We start from the raw sequence: 24,124 nt of genomic DNA, 5'->3' as shown, positions 1-24,124 counted from the left end.
TACAGATGAAGCCCGGATCTGACCCTCCAAGTCACAGCGCAGTAAGGAAGCTCCTCCCAGGCCAGCACCACACTCCTAAGCTGTATCTCTCGGGACTGCAAACGGCCTGAGGCTATGGTGCTTGGCCAGGCAGATGTCTTGAGCCTACGGGGCAGACAAAGCAAGAGACAAGGCAGAATCCCAATCTTCCGCACATACTCTGCCTTGAGGAAGCGAGTGGTTTTGATGATCTGTTTGGTAGCTTCAACGTAGCCGTTCTCACCAAAGTACATCAAGGCGGCCCAACAGGCTGCACTAATGCCGCCAGGCCGTGAGCCCGCCATGGTGGGGGAAGCGTAGATGCCGCCTTGCCAGTCCGTGGCAACGAAGAACTGATAGTTTCTGTACTTCTTGTCGCTGTATAACACCACTGAAGAGCCTTTGGGGGCATAGCCGTACTGGGGGGCAGGGGAGAAGCAGACAGGTGAGTGTACAGCTCCGTGTGGCGGGCCTGCCCCAGAACTCTCAGCATCCCGCAAAGTGTGTCAGCATCTCTGTGCTCCCACTCACATTGAGATTTCAAACTTACAGTCTGTCAAAGTGGAGAAGAAACTTAAGGGATAGGGTGTACATTCTCTATTTTAGGGATGAAGAATCTAAGGCCCAGGAAAAACAATGTCTTCTTCAGTTAATGGGTTTGCCTTCAGCCCTCTCATCCAGCATGTGTTTCTTCCTTAATTAAAACACTACCCCAGGGTGGTATATCAGGATGGAAGCAAAGATAAATTTCCACTGAAGGCAGGACAGGATGAAAGTCAGGTGACTTGGGGTCAACTAAAATCACAGTCTGATTCCCTTTCCATCTTTTTCACTTAGTATTTCAGTTCTTTTTGAAGAACACCATGGTGCTCAAAATCAAGAAGCTACTTAACCCAGCTTTAAAATAATGTGTGTACTTGACAATGTGCCATCCTAATCCACTCTCACTGAAGCTAAGATGGACTTAACTGCACTTCCTGAACCACACAAGGATGGACACTAAGAAAAGGGGTTGTAGACTTAGCCTCTATCACTATACCCTGTCATGTGAATCAGCTGCCCTGGAGAGAGCAAAGAGCCAGGGTTAATTAAATATTTACAGGGCAAGCTAATACTTTGAGCAATGTATTTTGTTGGTAATAGTCAAAATAACCAACTGTCTACTTTGATTAACATGTGGTCCCTTCCCTCGCTCACCTTATGAGTATCAGCTGAAATGCTGGTGACGCCTTTCACGCGGAAATCAAAGGGCTGCTCCAGTGGGTATCCGGCTTTCTCCATAAAGACGATGAGGAAGCCTCCCAGACAAGCATCCACATGAAGAGGTATTTTGTATTTGACAGCCAGCTAGTTCCAGAAACCAAAGACCATAAGAGAATATCATTTACAGCCCTGTAACAGAAACCTTGCAAGCCATGAGTGGAAAGTGGGATAGAGCCACAGGGCATGATGTACTATCTTCCATGTTTTAAAAACCTGGCCATTTTTTATTTATTATTATTTTTTTTTACTTTTTTTTATTTTAGGGCCACACTTGCAGCATATGGAAGTTCCCAGGCTAGGGATCGAATTGGAGCTACAGCTGCTGGCCTAGACCACAGACATAGAAACTCAGGATTCGAGCAGAGTCTGCAACCTACACCACGGCTCACGGCAACACCAGATCCCTAACTCACTGAGTGAGGTCAGAGATTGAACCCAAATCCTCATGGATACTAGTCAGATTCGTTTCCTCTGCACCACAACAGGAACTCCTGATATTCTTAATAAAGGTCATCTTCCAAAGGCATTCAGCCTTCAAAATAATTCATTTGAAATGTGGTTTCTATTTTATATTTAAACATGCATGGCTTCAAACTCACTGCAAAATCAAAGTAAGAAATGAGCAGCACTCTGATTTGGGCTGGAGAGGGTAGGAGAGGTGGCGGGGGAGGGGGGGGCCATGGGGCAGTATAGTGAACACCACCATTTAGGCATGCGCCTAAATGCAGGTTATTTCCTGATCTGAATCAAAATGCCAGTACCAGTTCAGAATGTCCAGTTTAAGCAAAGCCTTCCACGTTGTGTTATCCCTCCCACGTAGCAGAAGCCGATCTCTTTCAGAGGCTCAAACAGAACTGTGCAGCTTACCGCAGGGCAGATGAGAGCTAGTCATCACCACTGGGCCAGAATCTAAACCCCAAATCGCTTCTCTTTGCCAAGTACTGCACCTTAGATTATACTTTAAAACCTCGATCTGGCTGTAGTCTGTTTCTCCCACGCACCTTAGCCACTTCGGGGACAGGATCTATCACACCGTGAGGATACTGGGGGGTAGAGCAGACGAGCATGGCGGTGTTCCTGGAGATGGCTCTCCGCATTGCCTAGGGGGTTAAAGTTAAGAGGAAGGTGAGGGGCCCCATCACAATTACTCTTCCGCTACCGAGAGCAGCCTAGGCCACCAGCTTGGAGTGTCAGTTCCATGGGGCCCCCCTGCGTCACCTCTCCAACCTGGAGAAAGACGTCTCCCCACCATGGTGGCTGAATGCAAACACCTGGGTATGAAAACAGTCTGTGGGCACAATACAAAAACAAGAGAATCTCTGTGAGGCTGAAAAAGAATATGGGGCTCAGAGGCAAAATTGCCAAAGGTAAGTCCCGGCCCCACCTATCAGCAGTGAAATCTTGAGAAACTTCTTCATTTCAGCCAGTGCATTTCTTCATCTGTGAGCGGCAGTAACACTAACAGCTTCTACGACCTCTCTGGGCTGTCATGAGGCTCAAGTGCAATTCTGATGGCACTCTGAAAACTAGAAAGTTCTTCTATATGAGTGCAAGGCATAAACATAATTACTGAAGGAGCTGGAAGATGAGGGACCTGGGGAGAGGTTGGCCAAGGGGTACCAAGTGTCAGGTATGCAAGGTGATGTACAACCATGACTGTACTGAACGATCCTACACTGTACACCTGAAATGTGCTTAGAGAACTAGGGGGTAGCCTTAAGTATTCGAACCATGAAAAAGAAAAAGAAAGAAAATGGTAACTATGTGAGGTGTTGGTTCTGTTAAATAGCTTGACTGTGGTGATTATTTCCCAGTGTTTACATATATCAAGAGGTCAAGCTGTATGCCTTAAATATACCCAGTATTTTACTGGTCAATTCATTAGTTAATACCTCAATTTCAGTTGGAGGTAATGATGCAGTGCTAATAAACTGGATAGTTTATTTATGGGAAAAAAATACTACTACAATGGCAATGGTACTCTTTCAGGATAATCAAAAACCACAGTGGGTTTCAGGGAAAGTTAGTCCAGGCTCAATTTACAAAGAGAAGAGAAAGCGATGGCACTGAGACAAAACCCAGATTGTTAAAGTCTCAAGTTAGTCTCACCTTCCCATCAGGGTTCATGAATCTAGGAAAAGCCAAAAGCTGCAAGGATTCACCACAGCCAGTGGCAGTGTTTGCAACTCTGGCTGCTACAATCAAGGCATTTTTGAGCCTATCTGTGTGTGACACTGGAAAACGCTAGCCATCAGGTGCACTTCTTGCTTCTTATGGCCCAAGACAGCCAACAGTCCTTCAGAGGAACTCACCCGAATATCCACCTCCATCATTTTGTTCAGTGGAACCCGTATAATCTTCATCCCAAAGTAATTGGCTGCTTTGTCAAATGCAGCATGGGCACTCTGGGGGGCTACGCTAAAGGGCAGGGAAGAAGAAAATAATGAAATTCAAATCAAAACAGGGTTCAAGAGACAACATGGTTAGCAGCTAATCTAAACCACCAGGAGTAAACTTCCGATTATTTACCCTCAAATTTTTAAAAGTGTTTATAGTTTTCTTTTTTGGCACAAATAGAGGTCAGTGGATTTTCTAGAGAAACCTTCTCCTTACTCTTTAGAAATCATTTTGGCAGCAGGAAGAACTCCAAGTAATGCCACACTGAGGGATCCTAAGCATAAAGCAAGGCTGACGGGTATAAAGACAAAGGATGGGGACTTTGGGACCACCGTGAGGTTGAGCCTTCTAGTGGCTGCCGACCCAAGGATGGGCACCTCAGTGAGGAGCAAGCTTCCTGACACAACACATGTTCAAGCAGAGAGCGTACGACTGCTTGCTTAGCAGGGATGTTAAAGCAGCAGTCAAGCATCAGACCAGGGGGGCCCTCCATCTCAGAAAGACCATCAGCTACGAAAAACCAAAATCCCCATTTTCCCCCACACACTTGGAGGCAGCACTTCAAATAGTATTGAAAAAGGAAACCAAGCCATTTGCTTTCAGACTTCCCTCAATCACTCCACTCTTACAATTAATCTGTTCTCTTGAAGGGAGAAAACTTGCTATCACTAAGTACAAAGAGACAAAAATGGAGTTCTCATTGCGGCTCAGTGGATTAAGATACCCGACAGAGTCTCCATGAGGATCTGGGTTTGATCCCTGGCCTTGATCACTAGGTTAAGGATCCGGCATTGCTGCAAGCTGCAGCATAGGATCACAGATGTGGTTTGGATCCAGTGTAGCTACGGCTGAGGCGTAGGCCGGCAGCTGCAGGTCTGATTTGACTCTTAGTCTGGCAACTTCCATATGTCACAGGTGCGGCCATAAAAAGACCAAAAAAAAAAAAAAAAAAACTTTATGCATGAAGAAAGACGGCACCTGACATTCTCTTAGTCTAAGGATGAACCACAGCAAGAGGTTTTGTGCAACAAAGCCCTTAATCACTGACACTTGTGGGAAAAACATTAACCCAGAAGATGTAATATGAACACACTTATGAAAAGGAAGGGATCTTGAGAAAAAAAAATGCAACCAAATATCAAAATTATGTCCATGGGGTGGCAATATGTATAAATCTCAAAACGATTTCTAAAATTTTTCCTTCCAGAACGCAGTCTTCAGGCTGAAATTTTCTCAAGAAGCACCCCAAAGCAGCCTATTATTTTTAAGTAATTTTCACTGAACTAAGATAACTAGAGAGCTTTCCTTAGCCTCCAGGTAAACTTACAGTAAATACCGCAGAATTCAAAGATGTATGTAGTCCTATAACTCTGTCACTTATAGAAAAAGGATCTTGTTCTTGTTTGCAATATACACCACATATAAATTGGGGGGGTGGGGGTGGAGAATGACCTTTAATATTAACTAGCAGATCCACTTAGGATTTTGCTGAATGTGAAGGATAAGTGGTCAAGGGCCAAGGGCAGGAAGGAAGAAGCAGAAAACAGCTGTCAAGCTATTTTACATGACAGTACTCTGCAGAGACAAACCTAAAAGGGAAAAAAAAAAAAAAAACCAGCCACACATATAGTCAGCCCTCCATATGCATGAGTTCAACCAAGCAAGGATGGAAAATACTCGGGAAAAACAAAGTTCCCAAAAAGCAGAACATGAATTTGCTGCACACTACCAACTGTTTACACAGCATTTACATGTTAGGTGTTCTAGATAATCTAGAAACTATACAGAGGACATGCATATGTTACATGCAAGTACTACACTGCTTCACACGAGAGACCTGAGCATCGAGGATTTTGGTATCCATGGGGACTGGAACCAAACCTCTGTGGATACCAAGGCACAATTATACATACATTTCTGGAGTTTTGATCCCATTCTCAAAGGCCAGTTCCCGATAAGCTTTGCAGGCCATCAGTATGCTTTCTGTACCCCCAGAGGTCACCTGTAATAAAAAAGAGATGCCGTGTGTGTAGGGAGTAGGGATAGCTATTAGCATGCACTTGATCTTGATGATATCTGATGCAGAAACAGATGCATGCGTCATTAGTTTGGATGTGTGCTGCAGAGCAGACACTGCTATTTTCTGGAAGGAAAATTTGACTTTATTGGCTAGGCCCCAATACTGGTGCAGGAGAAAAGTAAAGCTACTAAATAAGAATGATGAGGGAGTTCCCGTCGTGGCTCAGTGGTTAGCGAATCCAACTAGGAACCATGGGGTTGTGGGTTCAATCCCTGGCCTTGCTCAGTGGGTTGCCGTGAGCTGTGGTGTAGGTCAAAGACATGCCTCGAGTCCCTCGTTGCTGTGGCTGTGGGTAGGCTGGCGGCTACAGCTCCGATTAGACCCCTAGCCTGGGAACCTCCATGTGCCGCGGGAGCAGCCCAAGAAATGGCAAAAAGACAAAAAAAAAAAAGAATGATTGATGAGAAGTTCCACACTATACGGACAAATGCACATCTACCCAGATCCCACCTGTTCACAATCTACTTATATTTCTATTGTTTGTCTAGTTACAGATGTGAGAGAGCATTTTACTCTGTTCAAAAGCATCGGGATTACTGACTTTGATTTAAACTGTCAGTGCCCACTAAAAAATGTGAAACTGTGAAGTTATAACTCTAGTCAACTACGCAATATATTAGAAGACCAAGAATAGCCATTCAGACATTTCAGTAAACTTGAGGTTTTGACAAGTTTAAAGGAGAAAAGCAGAACTCTTTTCTTAGAAGTTTAACTGACTCATATGAAATCAAAACCAAAACCCTAACTCTTAAAGAAAATGTTTTTTCTGAAGCTAGGCCTAGCCACTTTGGTACATGTAAATTTCTTGACCAGAGTTGATATAAAAATACTCAGAGGTCATTTCACTCATCCTGTTTTCCTGACTGGACAACAAACTCATGAAGGTGGGGACCAATCTCTTTATGACAGTATTCCTAGCGCCTAGCCTAGTAGCTGACACCTAACAGACCTTCAATTAACATTTCTGAATGCCTGATCTGACTCTCAGTAAACCATGACCAATACAGGCATGTTAGACCCACCTAGCTATCCTTTGATAACATCTAAGAATGAAACCATTTCAAAACAAATGGGGTGGGAGTTCCCATTGTGGCTCAGCAGAAACGAACCCAACTAGTATCCATGAGGATGCGGGTTCAATTCCTGGCTCTGCTCACTGAGTTAAGGATCTGGCACTGCCGCAAGCTGCAGTGTAGGTCAAAAACATGGTTTGGATCTGGCATTGCTGTGGCTGTGGCATAGGCCGGCAGCTGTAGCTCCGATTAGACTCCTAGCCTGGGAACTTCCACATGCCGCAGGTGCAGCCCTAAAAAAAAAAAAATTAAAAACAAACAAACAAACAGGGGAAATAAAAAGCCATAGCACTGAGCTAGGGATATCGGTGGAGATTTTCTTAGATTTATCATCTCCAAAGATTCATACAAGCTTAGACAGCTTTTCTATTTCTACAGGTGAGAAAACTGAGCCCCTGAGAGATTTAGTGATTACCCAGTATCATTCATCAGCATCTTTTTGTGGCCACGCCTATGGCATATAGAAGTTCCCAGGCCAGGGATGGAACCCAGGAAACTGTAGCAACCTAAGCCGCTGTAGTGATAACACTGGATCCTTAATCTGCTGTGCCATGAGAAAACTCCCCATCAGTATCTTCTGATAAAAAATAAAACTTTCTATATTTTTGTATTTAGTATAACTAAATGTGAGATGAAATGAGAGCAGGTAGTGACTGAAATTGCCTAAATATCCACATGTAAGACAAAAATATCATAGGATACAAAATCCCAGTGGTTAGGAGTTAGATGGAAGATTAGCTCAGAAAAGTTAGCATTCTGTAATACAGGAAGGCTTCAGGAAACACGTGACTGTCATTCACACAGTAAGACACTGAACTCGGGCACGAGGCACTTGTCTGGAGGTGCCTGCATTCCTATGCTTACAGTTGCAGGACAGTCTGCAAATTGCAGCACATCCTGTGGTCTAGCATAAAACCCCAGAACATCACATGAGGAGCCTAGCCAGTTGTGAAGAAAGTTGGGAAAGGACCGAGTCCCCAGGGCACTGATCTCTCAGGTCCAGTAACAACCTAGGCAGAAATATTTCCAAACTGCTAGTCACCTACTCCACATGCCCTACTGTCAATCTGATAAGTAATCAAATCAATATTCTTATCTGTTAGGCAAAACACCAGTGTACTTTTTGACTGTAAAATCAGAAACACCTAAATTCTACTTCCAATTTTTATTCCCCAAATTCTGTGTTTAAATATGTTGCTACTCTCCCATTTCCCTCTACCCTCCTTAACCAAAGGAGAAACAGAACTCAATTCTAAACTAAGAAGACAGAAGCCTCAATTACTTGTCACCTTAGTCAGCATCTTTCAACATTTAAAAAAATTCTCACTCTAATAGATGAGAGCTGTGTCAAAAAACAAGAGTAGGAGTTCCCTTGGCGCAGTGGTTGACGAATCTGACTAGGAACCATGAGGTTGCCGGTTCGGTCCCTGCCCTTGCTCAGTGGGTTAAGGATCTGGCGTTGCCGTGAGCTGTGGTGTAGGTCGCAGATGCGGCTCGGATCCCGCGTTGCTATGGCTCTGGCGTAGGCTGGCAGCTACAGCTCCGATTAGACCCCTAGCCTGGGAACCTCCATATGCCACGGGAGTGGCCCAAGAAATAGCAAAAAGACAAAAAAAAAAAAAAAACAAGAGTAGAACAGGACCTACTTGGAAAATTTTCTTTTAGATACTGTTTGGACCTGATGGCATCTGCACAAGCCAAGACTGTTTCCCATGGCAACCTAATTGCTTTTGGAATATAAAGTCACCTCTCACCCATTCTAACTGAGGCAAATGAAGTTAATACAAGGAAAGACAGTTGAAGATTGAAGAATAATGAATGAGATTCAGAGTGTTAAGACCTTGGTTGGGAGCAGGCTAATGACTGCCAGCCAGGTGGCTTTGTCTTCTTATTTCCCAGCTCTGAACTCTGAGCCTTCTTCACCAAAAGCAGCCCATAAAGAAAGAGAGACAGAAAGATATTCATAGAGAAAGACTAAAGAGAGAAACAAAGAAACTCACATAATCCCAGAAGTAACTGGTTCTCTTTTAAGTATTAGAAGAGACTGGGGATCTTAGACTCCATCTATCCTTCTCCTGATCCCTGACACAGCACTGAAAAGATCCTAACTCGAGAAGCATGGTTTAATTGCAGCAATGCAAAAACACTCCACAGAGTTGGTCTTGTGGATTAAGATGGAAGACTGAAACTACTTCACAGACTTTCTCTCCCCTAAGACACCCAAGGATGTAGAAAAGAAGCACTAAAACCCTACAATGACAACAAGCAAACAAGGAAAGAGAGATAATATAACACAATATAACTTCAAATGCTGGCAGTGAAAAAAACAAGTTTCTAAAGCAAAGCAAAAGAGTTCCCTTGCAGCACATCAGGTTAAGGATCCAGCATTGTCACCACTGGGGCACGGGTTCAATCCTGGACCCAGGAACTTCCATATGCCACAGGAGTAGCCAAAAAATAAAATAAATAAATAAAGCAGGGTAGAGAGTTCAAACATAGTTCCTAACCCCTCCTCCAAGCCTTGGAAACTGTCCAGGGGAGTCAGCAAAATCATGAGAGTTCTCATTAATACCCCCAAATCTTCAGAGAAGCAAGTGGAGAAGGTTTTCTTATCTTCTTTCCTTATCTTCAGATCAGGGAGTGACAGACATGGCAGCTGGGGGGAAACTTGTGGACTGGGGAGAGAGAACACCGGAAGCGGCTCTTTTTTTTTTTTTTTTTTTTTTTAGGATGGAGTTTTTGAAGTGAAGACTCCCGGGATACAGGGTGAGCTAAAGAAATAATCAAAACCCAAAAGGTATATATTATTCTCTTCCAACTAGGCACAGTGAACTCTGGTAGATAACTTTTAACGAAGCATCAGAAGAGGCCTCGATATTCTAATACAGGTGGGACAAAGCACTGGCTGAGCACTGCCCTTAACCAGATACTCTCAGACTGGAAATGACCACCAAGTATCAGAACAGACAATGTCTAGAGACGGTCACCCAAGCGTGAGCCGAGATGAAAGAAAATGGCATGGTAACTACACAAACATAGAAAAAGAAAAAAGGTAGCCTGTAAAATAAAACCCCAACTCAAAAGGTAACAACCTAAGGAAGGGAAGGAAACTCGTCCTTTTTTTCACTATAGGAAAATATCATAAGAACATGAAAACAAGAGCAGAAAACTTGGACACTGAGACAACAGAATGAGAGCGCAAACCTTTAAAAAAAGTATCGAACAAACAAAAAAAAATACCAAAGAGCATGAATACAGAATTACTAACTGCATTAGGAAGAGCAAGGAACAGACTGAACACACTGCCGAGAATAAAAACACTGACTCAGAGAAAAGGTTTAAGGTAAGTTTAGTGAACCCAGATAAGTAAAGACAGAAACTGAAAGCTCAGTGCCACTCTAAGTTTGGAGAATTGTGTCCCCCTGGCTAGTCATAGATAACCAATAACCAAAAGGCATTCAGAGAGGAAGAACAGGCTGGGGTGGATTTCTGTGAAGTCGTGTTCTCTAGGAAACAGCTGAGTACCCTAGGAAAAACGGAGTGAAGAGAAGATTCCGGGAAGAGAGGCTTTCAAGCATCAAAGGTCTCCCACATGAAGAAAAAAAAAAAAAAAAATCACAGAACTTCTATTTCCATCAATACAGATTTTATACCATGGGCAACCTCCAGCTTGAAACAACTAGAAAAGCCTGATAAAACATTTTAAAAAATTGTTTTACATCCAGCACTGAGTTAACAAAGGAACACACTGAAGCCCCAAAGGAAAATCAAGACTCCTACAAGATGAGTGTCAAAGCTGGTTTTGGAGTTCCCGTAGTAGTACAGCAGAAACAAATCTAACTAGTATCCATGAGGATGCGGCTTCAATCCATGGCCTCGCTCAGTGGGTTGGGGATCCAGCATTGTCATGAGCTTTGTGTAGGCTGAAGACTTGGCTTGGATCCCCTGTCACTGTGGCTGTGGTATAGGCCAGCAGTTGCAGCTCCAATTTGACCCCTAGCCTGGGAACTTCCATATGCCGAGGTGCCCCCCCCCGCCCAACAAAAAAGCTGATTTTAACTTTGAGGGTTGTTGCCAAGTCTTCTAAGAGATCTCAAACTTCCACTCTGACAAATAAATAGATAAATTTAGGGCCTGCCCAAGGTAAGGAGTCTAAAAAAAGATGGTTGAAAATATTGAGACTTCATTCACATGCTTAGTGGTACAAGAAATAAACCCTGCTAAGTAAAAGACGGCCAAGAAAAATTGCTTTTCTCAACTCAGATGCTCGGGTAAAGAAAAATAAGGATCTCATGAATATATGCCAAGACAGCTTTTATTTGAGTTTGTGGTTTGAGTTTGAACTACTTCTGTAGTACAGAACTACATGCTGAGAACTGAACGTGAACTGGTTCCCACATGGTAGCACTTCCCAGCAATTCCCTAGTAACTGGCAGAAGTAAATACAAATCTTCTCTGGAAGAACTTCATTTCAACCTAGGCCTCAAAGTCAAGTTTCTAGGAAAATGAGTGACACAGTAAAAAAAAAAAAAAAAAAAAAAAAAAGGACATAGGCTGACACAAATGAAACCAGCAGAAACAGACAGGTAAGGCTCATGAATAATAGAATTATAGAGTATAAAATAATTATATGCAGTATATTTATATAAACACAATACACGCCAAGGAAAGGGACTACAAAGCACAACCAAGCAGATTCAAAAAAAAAAAAAGACAGAATTCTCAAGAATGAAAAATACGGTAAATGAAATTTAAAAACCCAATGGATGAACTAAGGAGAAGACTGATAAAATCCCTGTATGCATCACCCAGCTCCAACAATTATCAGCTCATAGCCCATCTTTCTCCTACCCCCAGCTGCCCAGCCATTGTTGCTATTGAAAATATCAGTTGTTCTAATAGTTACATCTTTACAGGTTACTTATTTTTTCTGGCTGCTTTTAAATATCATCTAAAGGTGTGTTATCCCTTCTCCATCCTTCATGTCTCTTAACTTTCTATTTGTCTCTCTGGGTTTTATTCTGGTTAATTTCTTAAACTGTCTTGTTTGTGTGACTTAGGAACCATGTAAATATTTTACACGGTTATAAATGGGAACTAGTAAGCTTCTTGAACAAATGGTTGATTCTGGGTCTCAAGCAGGAAATGCACAAGGGAACCTGGAATATTTCATCAAGTAAAAATATTTTCTAAAAAAAATAAATAAAAAAGGAAGGAAGACTATGAGTCATGCAGAAGGACGCAGAGGCCAAAATTAAGTTCCCAATGGCCAAAAATGGAGTAATTTGAGCATCAATCTGAGTGACAGCTACAACAGACTGAAGCACACAGTATTCTACAATTTATCCACCCTCCTGCTGATAGACATTTGAATTACTTCCAATTTTTAGCTATCATGAACAGTGTTGCTATGAATATACATCTATCCTGATACACACATGCACTTGTTTTTATAGGATGTATGTCCCAAGTAGTGGAATTTCAGGGTAATAAAATATGAGTATCTTCAACTTTACTGGATAAACTGTTTTCATGGTAGTTTAACCCGTGGTGTCTTAACAGTTCGTAGAGAGTCTAATGGCACAGGAAAATACCCACATACTGTAAGTATACTGGCATCTCCCCTCTATCTCACTCTGCCATCTAAACACCATAAGGGAACCCACTGCTAGATTATGGATGGTTCACTTTTTAACAGTTTTGGAATATTTTTTTGAAAATGAATGCCAGGAATACCAGTTTTGTTAACAATTGAATATTTGAACATGTTGATTTTTTCATGCTGCTAACATAACCAATGTTATCATAAAACAATGATGCTTATTAAGACCCCCCCCCCCAAAAAAAAGTAACTCTAAGATGTCCTTATCTTTGACTAGGCCCTTCAATAATTAAATTTTTAGCCTTTATAATGGTCATTAAAGTATCTGAAAGGAGGAGTTCCCGTCGTGGCGCAGTGGTTAACGAATCCGACTAGGAACCATGAGGTTGCGGGTTCGGTCCCTGCCCTTGCTCAGTGGGTTAACAATCCGGCGTTGCCATGAGCTGTGGTGTAGGTCGCAGACGCAGCTCGGATCCCGCATTGCTGTGGCTCTGGCATAGGCCGGAGGCTACAGCTCCGATTCGACCCCTAGCCTGGGAACCTCCATATGCCACGAGAGTGGCCCAAAGAAATAGCAAAAAGACAAAAAAAAAAGTATCTGAAAGGATTAGCACCTCTGGGTTACCATTATAGTACCCCGGGTTACATCTGACTATCTTGCATGAGCTAAAATTTAGTTTTTTTCTGGAGAAGGCAATATCAGTTTGTAGTAACAAACCTAAACAGAAGTTTATCAATCACAGTTTAGGAAAACTTAGCAAACATCTAATAGAAAGAAGGAATCCTCATGTGTACCTTTAAATATAATGACACCCTCTTCCTTTATTTTTTTTCTTTTTGTTTTGTTTTATTTTGTTCTTTTTTTTTTTCTTTTTTCTTTCGTCACACACACAGCATGCATAAGTTCCTGGGCCAAGGATCAAACCTGCATCACAGCAATGACCTGAGCCACAGCAGTGACAATGCCAGGTCCTTAATCCCCTGAGCCACCAGGGAACTCCTCCTCTGCCTGTATTCTTAAACCAACAGGAGATTTGATTTATAGCAAAATAATTAAGTCAACATTCAGCTCAAGCAAAATAAGATGTATATCAAAAAACTATGACCCCTCACATCAATGGACAGATCCTCTACACAGAAAACCAATAAAGCAACAGAGATCCTAAAGGAAACAATAGAAAAGTTAGACTTCATTGATATCTTCAGGACACTACATCCAAAAAAATCAGAATACACATTCTTCTCAAATGCTCATGGAACATTCTCAAGAATCGACCACATATTGGGACACAAAGCGAATCTCAATAAATTTAGGAGCATAGAAATTATCTCAAGTATCTTCTCTGACCACAATGCCATGAAATTAGAAACCAACCATGGGAAAAGAAATGAGAAAAAACCTACTACATGGAGACTAAACAACATGCTACTAAAAAACCAATGGGTCAATGAGGAAATCAAGAAGGAAATTAAAAAATACCTTGAAACAAATGATAATGAAGACACAACCTCTCAAAATCTATGGGATGCTGCGAAAGCAGTGCTCAGAGGGAAATTTATAGCAATACAGGCCTTTTTCAAAAAAGAAGAAAGATCCCAAATTGACAACTTAACCCTCCACCTAAATGAATTAGAAAAAGAAGAACAAAAAAGTCCTAAAGTCAGCAGAAGGAAGGAAATTCTAAAGATCAAAGAAGAAATCAATAAAATAGAGACTCAAAAAACAATAGAGAAAATTAATGAAACCAAGAGCTGGTTCTTTGAAAAGGTGAACAAAATTGACAAACCCCTGGCCAGACTCACTAAAGAGGAGAGAAAGAACCCAAATAACCAAAATTAGAAATGAAAAAGGAGAAATCACAACGGATACAGCAGAAATACAAAAAACCATAAGAGAATACTATGAACAACTATACGGCAACAAGTTTGACAATCTGGAAGAAATGGACAATTTTCTAGAATCTTACAGCCTGCCAAAACTGAATCAAGTAGAAACAGACCAACTGAACAGACCGATCACTAGAAATGAAATTGAAGAGGTCATAAAATCACTCCCTACAAATAAAAGTCCAGGACCAGATGGCTTCACAGGTGAATTTTATCAAACATATAAAGAGGAATTGGTGCCCATCCTCCTTAAACTCTTTCAAAAGGTTGAAGAAGAAGGAATACTCCCAAAGGCATTCTATGATGCCACCATCACCCTCATCCCAAAACCAGACAGAGGAGTTCCCGTCGTGGCGCAGTGGTTAACGAATCCGACTAGGAACCATGAGGTTGCGGGTTCGGTCCCTGCCCTTGCTCAGTGGGTTAACGATCCCGCGTTGCCGTGAGCTGTGGTGTAGGTCGCAGACGCGGCTCGGATCCTGCATTGCTGTGGCTGTGGCGTAGGCCGGTGGCTACAGCTCAGATTCGACCCCTAGCCTGGGAACCTCCATATGCCGTGGGAGCGGCCCAAAGAAATAGCAAAAAAAAAAAAAAAAAAAAAAAAAAAAGACAAGCCAAAACCAGACAGAGATACCACCAAAAAAGAAAACTATCAGCCAATATCATTGATGAATATAGATGCAAAAATTCTCAACAAAATCTTAGCCAACCGAATCCAACAACATACCAAAAAAATTATACACCATGACCAGGTTGGGTTCATCCCAGGTTCACAAGGATGGTTCAACATACGCAAATCAATCAGCATCATACACCACATTAACAAAAAAAAAAGTCAAAAATCATATGATCATCTCAATAGACGCAGAAAAAGCATTTGACAAAGTCCAACATCCATTCATGATCAAGACCCTCGCCAAACTGGGTATAGAGGGAACATTCCTGAACATAATCAAAGCCATTTATGATAAACCCACAGCAAATATAATCCTCAATGGGGAAAAACTGAAAGCCTTCTCACTCAAATCTGGAACGAGACAGGGATGCCCACTCTCACCACTGCTCTTCAACATAGTTTTGGAAGTCCTAGCCACAGCAATTAGACAAACAAAAGAAATAAAAGGCATCCATATAGGAAGAGAAGAGATCAAACTGTCACTGTATGCAGATGACATGATACTATACATAGAAAACCCTAAGGACTCAACCCCAAAACTACTTGAACTGATTAATAAATTCAGCAAAGTAGCAGGATATGAGATTAACATTCAGAAGTCAGTTGCATTTCTGTATACCAGCAATGAAATATTAGAAAAGGAATACAAAGATATAATACCTTTTAAAATTGCACCTCACAAAATCAAATACCTCGGAATACACCTGACCAAGGAGGTAAAGGACCTATATGCCGAGAACTATAAAACTTTCATCAAAGAAATCAAAGAAGATGGAAAGAAATGGAAAGATATTCCATGTTCCTGGATTGGGAAAATCAATATTGTAAAAATGGCCATACTACCCAAAGCAATCTACAGATTCAATGCAATCCCTATCAAATTACCCATGACATTTTTCACAGAACTAGAACAAACAATCCAAACATTTATATGGAACCACAAAAGACCCAGAATCGCCAAAGCAATCCTGAGAAACAAAAACCAAGCAGGAGGCATAACTTACCCAGACTTCAAGAAATACTACAAAGCCACAGTCATCAAAACAGTGTGGTACTGGTACCAAAACAGACAGACAGACCAATGGAACAGAATAGAGAATCCGGAAATAAACCCTGACACCTATGGTCAATTCATCTTTGACAAGGGAGGCAAGAACATCAAATGGGAAAAAGAAAGTCTATTCAGCAAGCATTGCTGGGAAACCTGGACAGCTGCATGCAAAGCAATGAAACTAGAACACACCCTCACACCATGCACAAAAATACACTCCAAATGGATGAAAGACTTAAATATACGACAGGACACCATCAAACTCCTAGAAGAGAACATAGGCAAAACACTCTCTGACATCAACATCATGAATATTTTCTCAGGTCAGTCTCCCAAAGCAATAGGAATTAGAGCAAAAATAAACCCATGGGACCTCATCAAACTGAAAAGCTTTTGCATAGCAAAGGAAACCAAAAAGAAAACAAAAAGACAACTTACAGAATGGGAGAAAACAGTTTCAAATGATGCAACTGACAAGGGCCTAATCTCTAGAATATATAAACAATTTATATAACCCAACAGCAAAAAAACCAACCAATCAATGGAAAAAATGGGCAAAAGACCTGAATAGACATTTCTCCAAAGAAGATATACAGATGGCCAACAAACACATGAAAAAATGCTCAACATCGCTGGTTATAAAAGAAATGCAAATCAAAACTACCATGAGATACCACCTCACACCAGTCAGAATGGCCATCATTAATAAATCCACAAATAACAAGTGCTGGAGGGGCTGTGGAGAAAAGGGAATCCTCCTGCACTGTTGGTGGGAATGTAAACTGGTACAGCCACTATGGAGAACAGTTTGGAGATACCTTAGAAATCTATCCATAGAACTTCCATATGACCCCGCAATCCCACTCTTGGGCATCTATCTGGACAAAACTCTACTTAAAAGAGACACATGCACCCGCATGTTCATTGCAGCACTATTCACAATAGCCAAGACATGGAAACAACCCAAATGTCCATCGACAGATGATTGGATTCGGAAGAGGTGGTATATATACACAATGGAATACTACTCAGCCATAAAAAAAGAATGACATAATGCCATTTGCAGCAACATGGATGGAGCTAGAGAATCTCATACTGAGTGAAATGAGCCAGAAAGACAAAGACAAATACCATAGGATATCACTTATAACTGGAATCTAATATCCAGCACAAATGAACATCTCATCAGAAAAGAAAATCATGGACTTGGAGAAGAGACTTGTGGCTGCCTGATGGGAGGGGGAGGGAGTGGGAGGGATCGGGAGCTTGGGCTTATCAGACACAACTTAGAATAGATTGACAAGGAGATCCTGCTGAATAGCATTGAGAACTTTGTCTAGATACTCATGTTGCAACAGAAGAAAGGGTGGGGGAAAAATGTAATTGTAATGTATACATGTAAGGATAACCTGACCCCCTTGCTGTACAGTGGGAAAATAAAAAAACTAAAAAAATAAATAAATAAATAAAAAATAAATGTATTAAACTAAAATGTAAAAAAAAAAACTATGAGATAGCTTGACAAAATTATATAGATAACTGGATAGGCAGGTGGGTGGATGAAAGAGGGGAGGGAGAGAAAGGAGTAGAGAGAGCAGATGTGGCCAAAATATTTATATTTAGTGCATCTAGGATGGGTTCTTTAAACTATTCTAACAACTGAACATAAGCTTAAAGTTTTCAGCATAAACACCTGAAGATAAAAAAATATCTAAAAGATATTTACCAAAATGTTCATACTCATACTCAAAATTACAACTAATCTTCTGTGTGTGTGTGTGTGTGTGTGTGTGTGTGTGTGTGTGTGTTTTATCTTTTTTGGGCCACACCTGTGGCATACGGAGGTTCCCAGGCTAGGTGTCGAATAGTAGCTGCTGCTGCCGGTCTGTGCCACAGCCACAGCAACGCCAGATCCAAGCCGCATCTGCAGCCTATACCACAGCTCATGGCAATGCCAGATCCTTAACCCACTGAGCAAGGCCAGGGATCAAACCCGCAACCTCATAGTTCCTAGTCGGATTTGTTTCCACTGCACCATGACAGGAACTCCAATTACAAGTAATATTCAAAAACTTCTGTTAATCTGGATCTTCTTACAATAGTTATACACTATTCATGTGATAAAATGTTTTAATAAACTCTTCTATTTTAAGCTAAAAACATAAGATTATAAAATGTCCCTTGCATGTACTTACACATCCACAGGAATCTGGTCCCCCATTGAACAGGGAACAAGCCATCCGCACAATCTCTGCCTCTATTTTACGCAGTCCTGGGAAGATATCTGGATGCAGCGGGTTACTCCATGCAAAATCTCCGTAAGCCTGCGGAGAAATGCAAGCAAATGTGAAGTATGGGAAAAACAAGCATACACCAAAGATTTCTAAGTATTAAACACAATGCTATAAACTGGGGAAATGGTAAGATATGCTCCCCAACCTAAAGAAGATCCAAATATAGTGGAGGAGACAGACATGCATAAAAATGATTTTACCATGTGGTAAGAGGAAAGTATAAAGGTGGTTAAAACAGACTAAACCACCACACAGACCCAATCTGAAACCGTAGCTTTCCCTATCACTTCCAGCTGTGTAGTCTTAGGTCAAATAACCTGAGGTTCAATTTCCTCATACGCTAAAGGGGATAATTATAGTACCTCTCGATGGAGTTCTAGCCAGAAATAAATAACATGACACGTGGGAAGCACTCAGTAGAGTGTGTGGCACAAAGCAGCTATTGTTGTCAGTGCAAGACCAGACGACCAGACGTATGTATGTACATGACAGCAAGGGGCCCGAAAGAGGAACTAACGAACATCCTGAGTGGTCTGGAGGGTCTGTTGAGTGGAACCTTGAGACATAAATAGGAAGTCATCATTTAAAACAGACAGAATGAAGGAAGAGAAGGAAAACAACACAGGAGCAAGGTGTACTCAGTCAAAAGGGAGGAGTTAGTGTTTACGTGGGAAAATAACACGAATGGTGGGGGCGGGGGGGGGGGGGGAGAGGTGGAAGCTGGCTTTCAAAAGGGTTTATATTTTCTGTTGCAAAGCAGCTTAAGTTTTGTCCTAGAGATAACGGAAAGCCACTGAAAGACTGAAGTGCAGACGTACAGTCAAGTATTATGTTAAGATACAGCTGAGCAAAGCCTGTATATTTAGTAAGGTATGAGCAGTTTCATAGTTACAATAATCAAACACAAAGATCTTAGAAACCATCAGTCTAATTCCAACTTTACATGGCAAAGTAGGGTTTAAAAAAGTAAATCTGAGTAGAAATGGAAGAAGCTAAAGGCATTTCTAAAGTCAACCAAAAAATGAGAATTACCTGAATTATAATTGAGATCACTGCTCATTCTCAGACCATGTGATTTGGGACTCAGGTAGTACAGGAAATTGTGACCAAGTTTCCATCCCTTAACTCTTATCCAACACAATATATCTTATCATTAATAATCTCAAGTGATGGTCTACCTTCCCTAGTAATCTGTCTTCTACACAGCGCATCGATAAAGCCTGGAAACATAAGTAACATTCTACTTTTTTACAGATTGAAGATGTCTTTGATAATATTATGCATATTCACCTATGTTTGGGTAAAGAAACACTTTCTAAACCTCTCAGTTTGAACAATAATCTTCACTTGAATTTTCTTTAATTACAAAAGTAAGGGGAAAATGCAATACTAAAAAGTGGCAGAGCCCACACGCCCTTCAAGCACTGGGCACTCATTCACCTTCACCAGGAGTTCGGTGAGCTCCTTCTCCCCGCTGTACACGGCTCCGGAGGCTTTCCCTTCTTGCCACGAGACATCTGCAGAGCAAGGGAAGACACTGGATCAGTAAGTAGGGACCTTTGGGAAGACAGGCTCTGATAAAGAAGAAATAGGAAGAAACTCCTCTGCATACAAAAGAAAAAAAAAAAAGTTGGGAGGGAAAACCCAAAGGTATATTCAATTAAAAGCAGTGTGAAAAAGATAGTAACAGCATCGAGGTACAATAGGGAGCCCAGTAATAATGTTGTCATCATCTCCAACTGCTTTCTAATATTGCAACAATTTCTCTTTATCCATACTCATTTTGTGTTCTCTATATGGCTCAGCTTGACCCTTCTCTGCAATGGCTTCCTTCTTCTCTCCCTTCCTAGCCAGTCAAAGGAAGTGTGGCAACTGCTATGAGTAGAGTTGGCAGAAAATAGTAAGGCAAGCATGTGAAATTCAGTATATTACCACCAAAGTTGTAGCCAGGGAATTGAACCCTGACTAGATAAAGTGGTGAGATAGGAACCATTAGCATCCTGGTCTCAGGGACCCCTTCCTTCAGACAAGTCTGGAAGCCCAGAATTAGCCACTTGCTTCCAACATACACTGCAGTACTTAGCACCAGGAACACAGCCAACACAGGGATACAGCTCAGAGGAAAGGTTCCTGACTGGAATATAAGGTCCAACTTCCCACAACCTGTCTGAGCTGGTTCTTTGAAAAGGTAGACAAAATTGACAAACCTATGGCCAGACTCACCAAGAAGAGGAGAGAAAAAACCCAAATAAACAAAATAAGAAATGAAAATGGAGAAATCACAACAGATACTGCAGAAATACAAAAAACCCTAAGAGAACACCATGAATAAGTATATAGAGATACTCTGCGGTACCACCAAGTCTGCTACTGTGGGCACCTCAGGTCCTTTTATGACCACATGGCTGTGCCCAATGCAAGTGGGCAGTGAGAATTACAGAAGCGCCCTAACTGCACTGAAAACTTGCCAAGGGCTCTACAAAGCCAAGCTCTTCAGCTCCAATGAAAGCAGAAGACTGAGCAGTGAATATCCAGACAACCCCTCCTTCTCACATGATCTCTGCCAGCTGTGGCCGGGGGCCAGTCTGACTCTCACTCTTCTTTAGAGGACACTGGTCTTCAAACCAGAAGTCACCAGCATTTCAAAAGGAGGACATATGGCTTCGTTTTCTCTTCTTTTACTGGGGCTACAGAGTATGGCAATGGACTTAAAAAATGGAAGGGAAGGAAACTATGGTACAGCAATCAACCCTTGTAATCATAAACATCTTTAAAAACAAGCCTCAGAATGCCAATTCTTGCTTTATAGCATCTATACATCCTGGACAATATCTAGTTTTATACCATCCAATGTCAAAAATTCATCTAATTTTTCAATTAGAAAATTTAAAATGTAACCCAATGTCCTGGACTAGATCCTAGAACATAAAAAAAGGACTTAAAAGAAAAACTGAAATAGCGGAGTTCCCATCATGGCTCAGTGGTTAACGAATCTGACTAGGAACCATGAGGTTGTGGGTTCGATCCCTGGCCTTGCTCAGTGAGTTAGGGATCCGGCATTGCCATGAACTGTGGTGTAGGTTGCAGACGCGGCTCGGATCCCGCATTGCTGTGGCTCTGGTGTAGGCTGGTGGCTACAGCTCCGATTAGACCCCTAGCCTGGGAACCTCTATATGCCGCGGGAGCGGCCCAAGAAATGGCAAAAAGACTAAATAAATAAACAAATGAAATAAAATTATGCCAAACTAAAAAGCCTGTTTTAAAAAAGTAATTGTAATATTATCTCAATGCGTAACAAATATGTTTGTGTTAATAGGTTAACATTTGTTAGCACTTACTAGAAGCCAGGTATTATATGTTTATATGTGTGATTTCATTTAATCTCTACAATTATCCTTTCAGTAAGTACTATTATCCTCATTGTAAAAAGAGAGAAACAGAGGCACAGAGAAGTTAAGTAACTCACCCAAGGTCATACATTAAGTGGTCCAACCAGGATGTAAATCCAGGCTGAAGCCATGGGCTGTACTCTTAAACACAAAGCTGCCTGGTACATTTATCCGTCCCATGTGTGCTCCATGCATACATGTATGTGTGTGTGCTTTTTACACAAAAGCACTATTAACATTCTAAGATACACACACACACACACGTATATACATACACATATGTATCTATAGGTATGTACTATCTGCGTTTATATTTTGAAGATAAAATCATATTGACATTTTATTTTCACTTGTGCCTCTACACAGATACCACAATTTCTCTAACGAATCGGTATTTCAGTTTTATTATATTTTCTCCTTCCAAAAACCAAATCTATTTTATTCCGGCTTAGAAAAGAAAAAGGAACCAAGTTCCCCTGTCTCTGAGATTCGTTTGCTTTATGGATAAAGAATGTAATTTTTTAAATATGAAATTCAGCCTCTGAGACAGGAAGGGGACCCTCCTGAATGTAGAAGCACTAGAGTGATGCTTCAGGATGAACTCTTCTCAGACTCTGCAAACATCAAATGATGACCAAGTGAAGAGCCACCTTAAGGACATAGGGAGCAGGCATTTGCCAAGAACCATACCCAAAGAGCTGTATTCCTTGAGCTTCTCCAGAACTGCAGCCGGGCTCAGGCCTTGAGAGGGCAGGGCTTTGACGTACTCTTTGTCCACTTTCAGGAATGACATGTTCTTGCTAATATCATCCTTGGTCTTGTTCAGCTTATCTTGGATCTCCAAAGGTAAGGAAGACAAAGTTAACAGGGAGATGGAAGAATACAGTCCAGAGAGTAGAAGAACCAGTTACAACATCAAGTCCACCACTCAACGCTGGGCACTGCACAAGTGCTACAGAACAAAGATGGTATTTTTCTTTTTTTTTTTTTTTGTCTTTTTAGGGCCACACCTGCAGCATATAGAAGTTCCCCAGCTAGAGGCTGAATCAGAGTTGCAGCTGCCGGCCTACGCCACAGCCACAGCAACTCAGGATCTGAGCCGTGTCTGCAACCTACACCACAGCTCACAGCAAAGCCAGATCCTTAACCCACTGAACAAGGCCAGGAATTGAACCCACATCCTCATGGATACTAGCTGGGTTTGTTACTGCTGAGCCACAATAGGAACTCCAACAGGTACTCCTTTTTTGGGGGGGCGCAGGGGGAGGTTCTTAAAAGAGATATGGTGACATTTTGACAAGCCAGGTAATTTCTGGCCTGGCCAATAGTCTCTTAGAAGTTTGAAAAGTCAGCTTTCTCTCTGAAGGTCACAAACAAACTCAATTCTTTGCCCCACGACTGTCCTTTGCCACGCTGACATCACCAATGCTTTACCTGGTTTGCATTTGCTAAAGTCAGCACTTCTCTGAGGGCAATATTTGAACCTTGATCCTGCAGCAGCTACAGTGTGTGCGCCAAAGAAACCAAGGCAGAACCATGAACAGTAGCCAGAAAACAGGCCAAGCAGCAGTAAAAAGGGATTCTGGTGCTTGTCAAATGATGAGTTCCTTCACCAGATGCTCAGAGAGCACACGGGGAACCTGGGGTCCTAGACAAGCCCCCACACACAAGCACCAGGAATGCTGGGAAGAGCCAGGAGGCTGCCTCCAGGCTCCTCAAGTTGACAGTGTGAACCATGCCATGCTGGAGGAGTTAAGGTCTTCTGCTACATAATTTATCAACTATGGTTACTTCTTTTCCGTCCTCATCAGACATTTTCTTTCATCCATTTACTTACTCATTTACTGGATAAATATCTGTTTAACTACTATTGGGTAGGGATACACAATGAAAGAGAGAGAGAGAGGAAAAAAAAAAAACTCCTGTTGTCTTGAAGCTTATTTTTAGCATCACAGACAGAAAATAAAAGTCAGGTGATAAAGAGTGCTGGGGTTGGGGGTAGGGTCAGAGCAGAGTAAGGAGGCAGAATATGGCAGGGGGCTATTTGTGATGAGAGGCTCTTGGGTTGCAGATATAGGAAGAGTGGCTACATATTATGATTTGTGTGTGTTGCAGTGATATGGTTTCAGCAATATGTTTGTTAAAGTTTGATGCCCAAGATATCATTCTAAACATTTAGATTTTTTTTCATCTCTAATCATGGAAGGTTAGAATCCAAGAGGATCTTCTTAGATGTGGTCCTCAAGGAGACACAGAAAAAAAAAAAAAAAACACTCCTTTCAAACATACCTACAACAGTCTAACAGCCAGGTACTGGTAGGAAGCAGAGTCCACAATGCCAGGGCATGTGATGGACATGGAGGTATTTTTAAAGTTATAAACAAAAGAATTATG

The 24,124-nt window shown here is 41.6% G+C and overlaps 1 protein-coding gene across 4 annotated transcripts in view; it reads right to left on the bottom strand.

The window, feature by feature from the left end:
- SGPL1 (sphingosine-1-phosphate lyase 1) overlaps positions 1-24,124 on the bottom strand; it is a 59,405-nt gene that overhangs the window by 5,733 nt on the left and 29,548 nt on the right. For all 4 annotated transcript variants that reach the window (XM_047762547.1, XM_047762548.1, XM_047762546.1 and 1 more), the window contains exons 5-12: positions 22,421-22,568; positions 19,782-19,858; positions 18,243-18,371; positions 5,592-5,680; positions 3,594-3,699; positions 2,283-2,381; positions 1,216-1,365; positions 199-437 (exon numbers count right to left, since the gene is read on the bottom strand). In XM_047762547.1, coding sequence (XP_047618503.1) covers positions 199-437; positions 1,216-1,365; positions 2,283-2,381; positions 3,594-3,699; positions 5,592-5,680; positions 18,243-18,371; positions 19,782-19,858; positions 22,421-22,568 — 1,037 coding nt within the window. The remainder of the gene's footprint in view (positions 1-198; positions 438-1,215; positions 1,366-2,282; positions 2,382-3,593; positions 3,700-5,591; positions 5,681-18,242; positions 18,372-19,781; positions 19,859-22,420; positions 22,569-24,124) is intronic.

This window comes from Phacochoerus africanus, chromosome 15 (assembly GCF_016906955.1).
Source record: "Phacochoerus africanus isolate WHEZ1 chromosome 15, ROS_Pafr_v1, whole genome shotgun sequence".
In the NCBI taxonomy this organism is placed as follows: Eukaryota; Metazoa; Chordata; class Mammalia; order Artiodactyla; family Suidae; genus Phacochoerus; species Phacochoerus africanus.
Note: the sequence above shows the minus strand (reverse complement) of the source record. Positions and strands in the feature narration are given on the sequence as shown.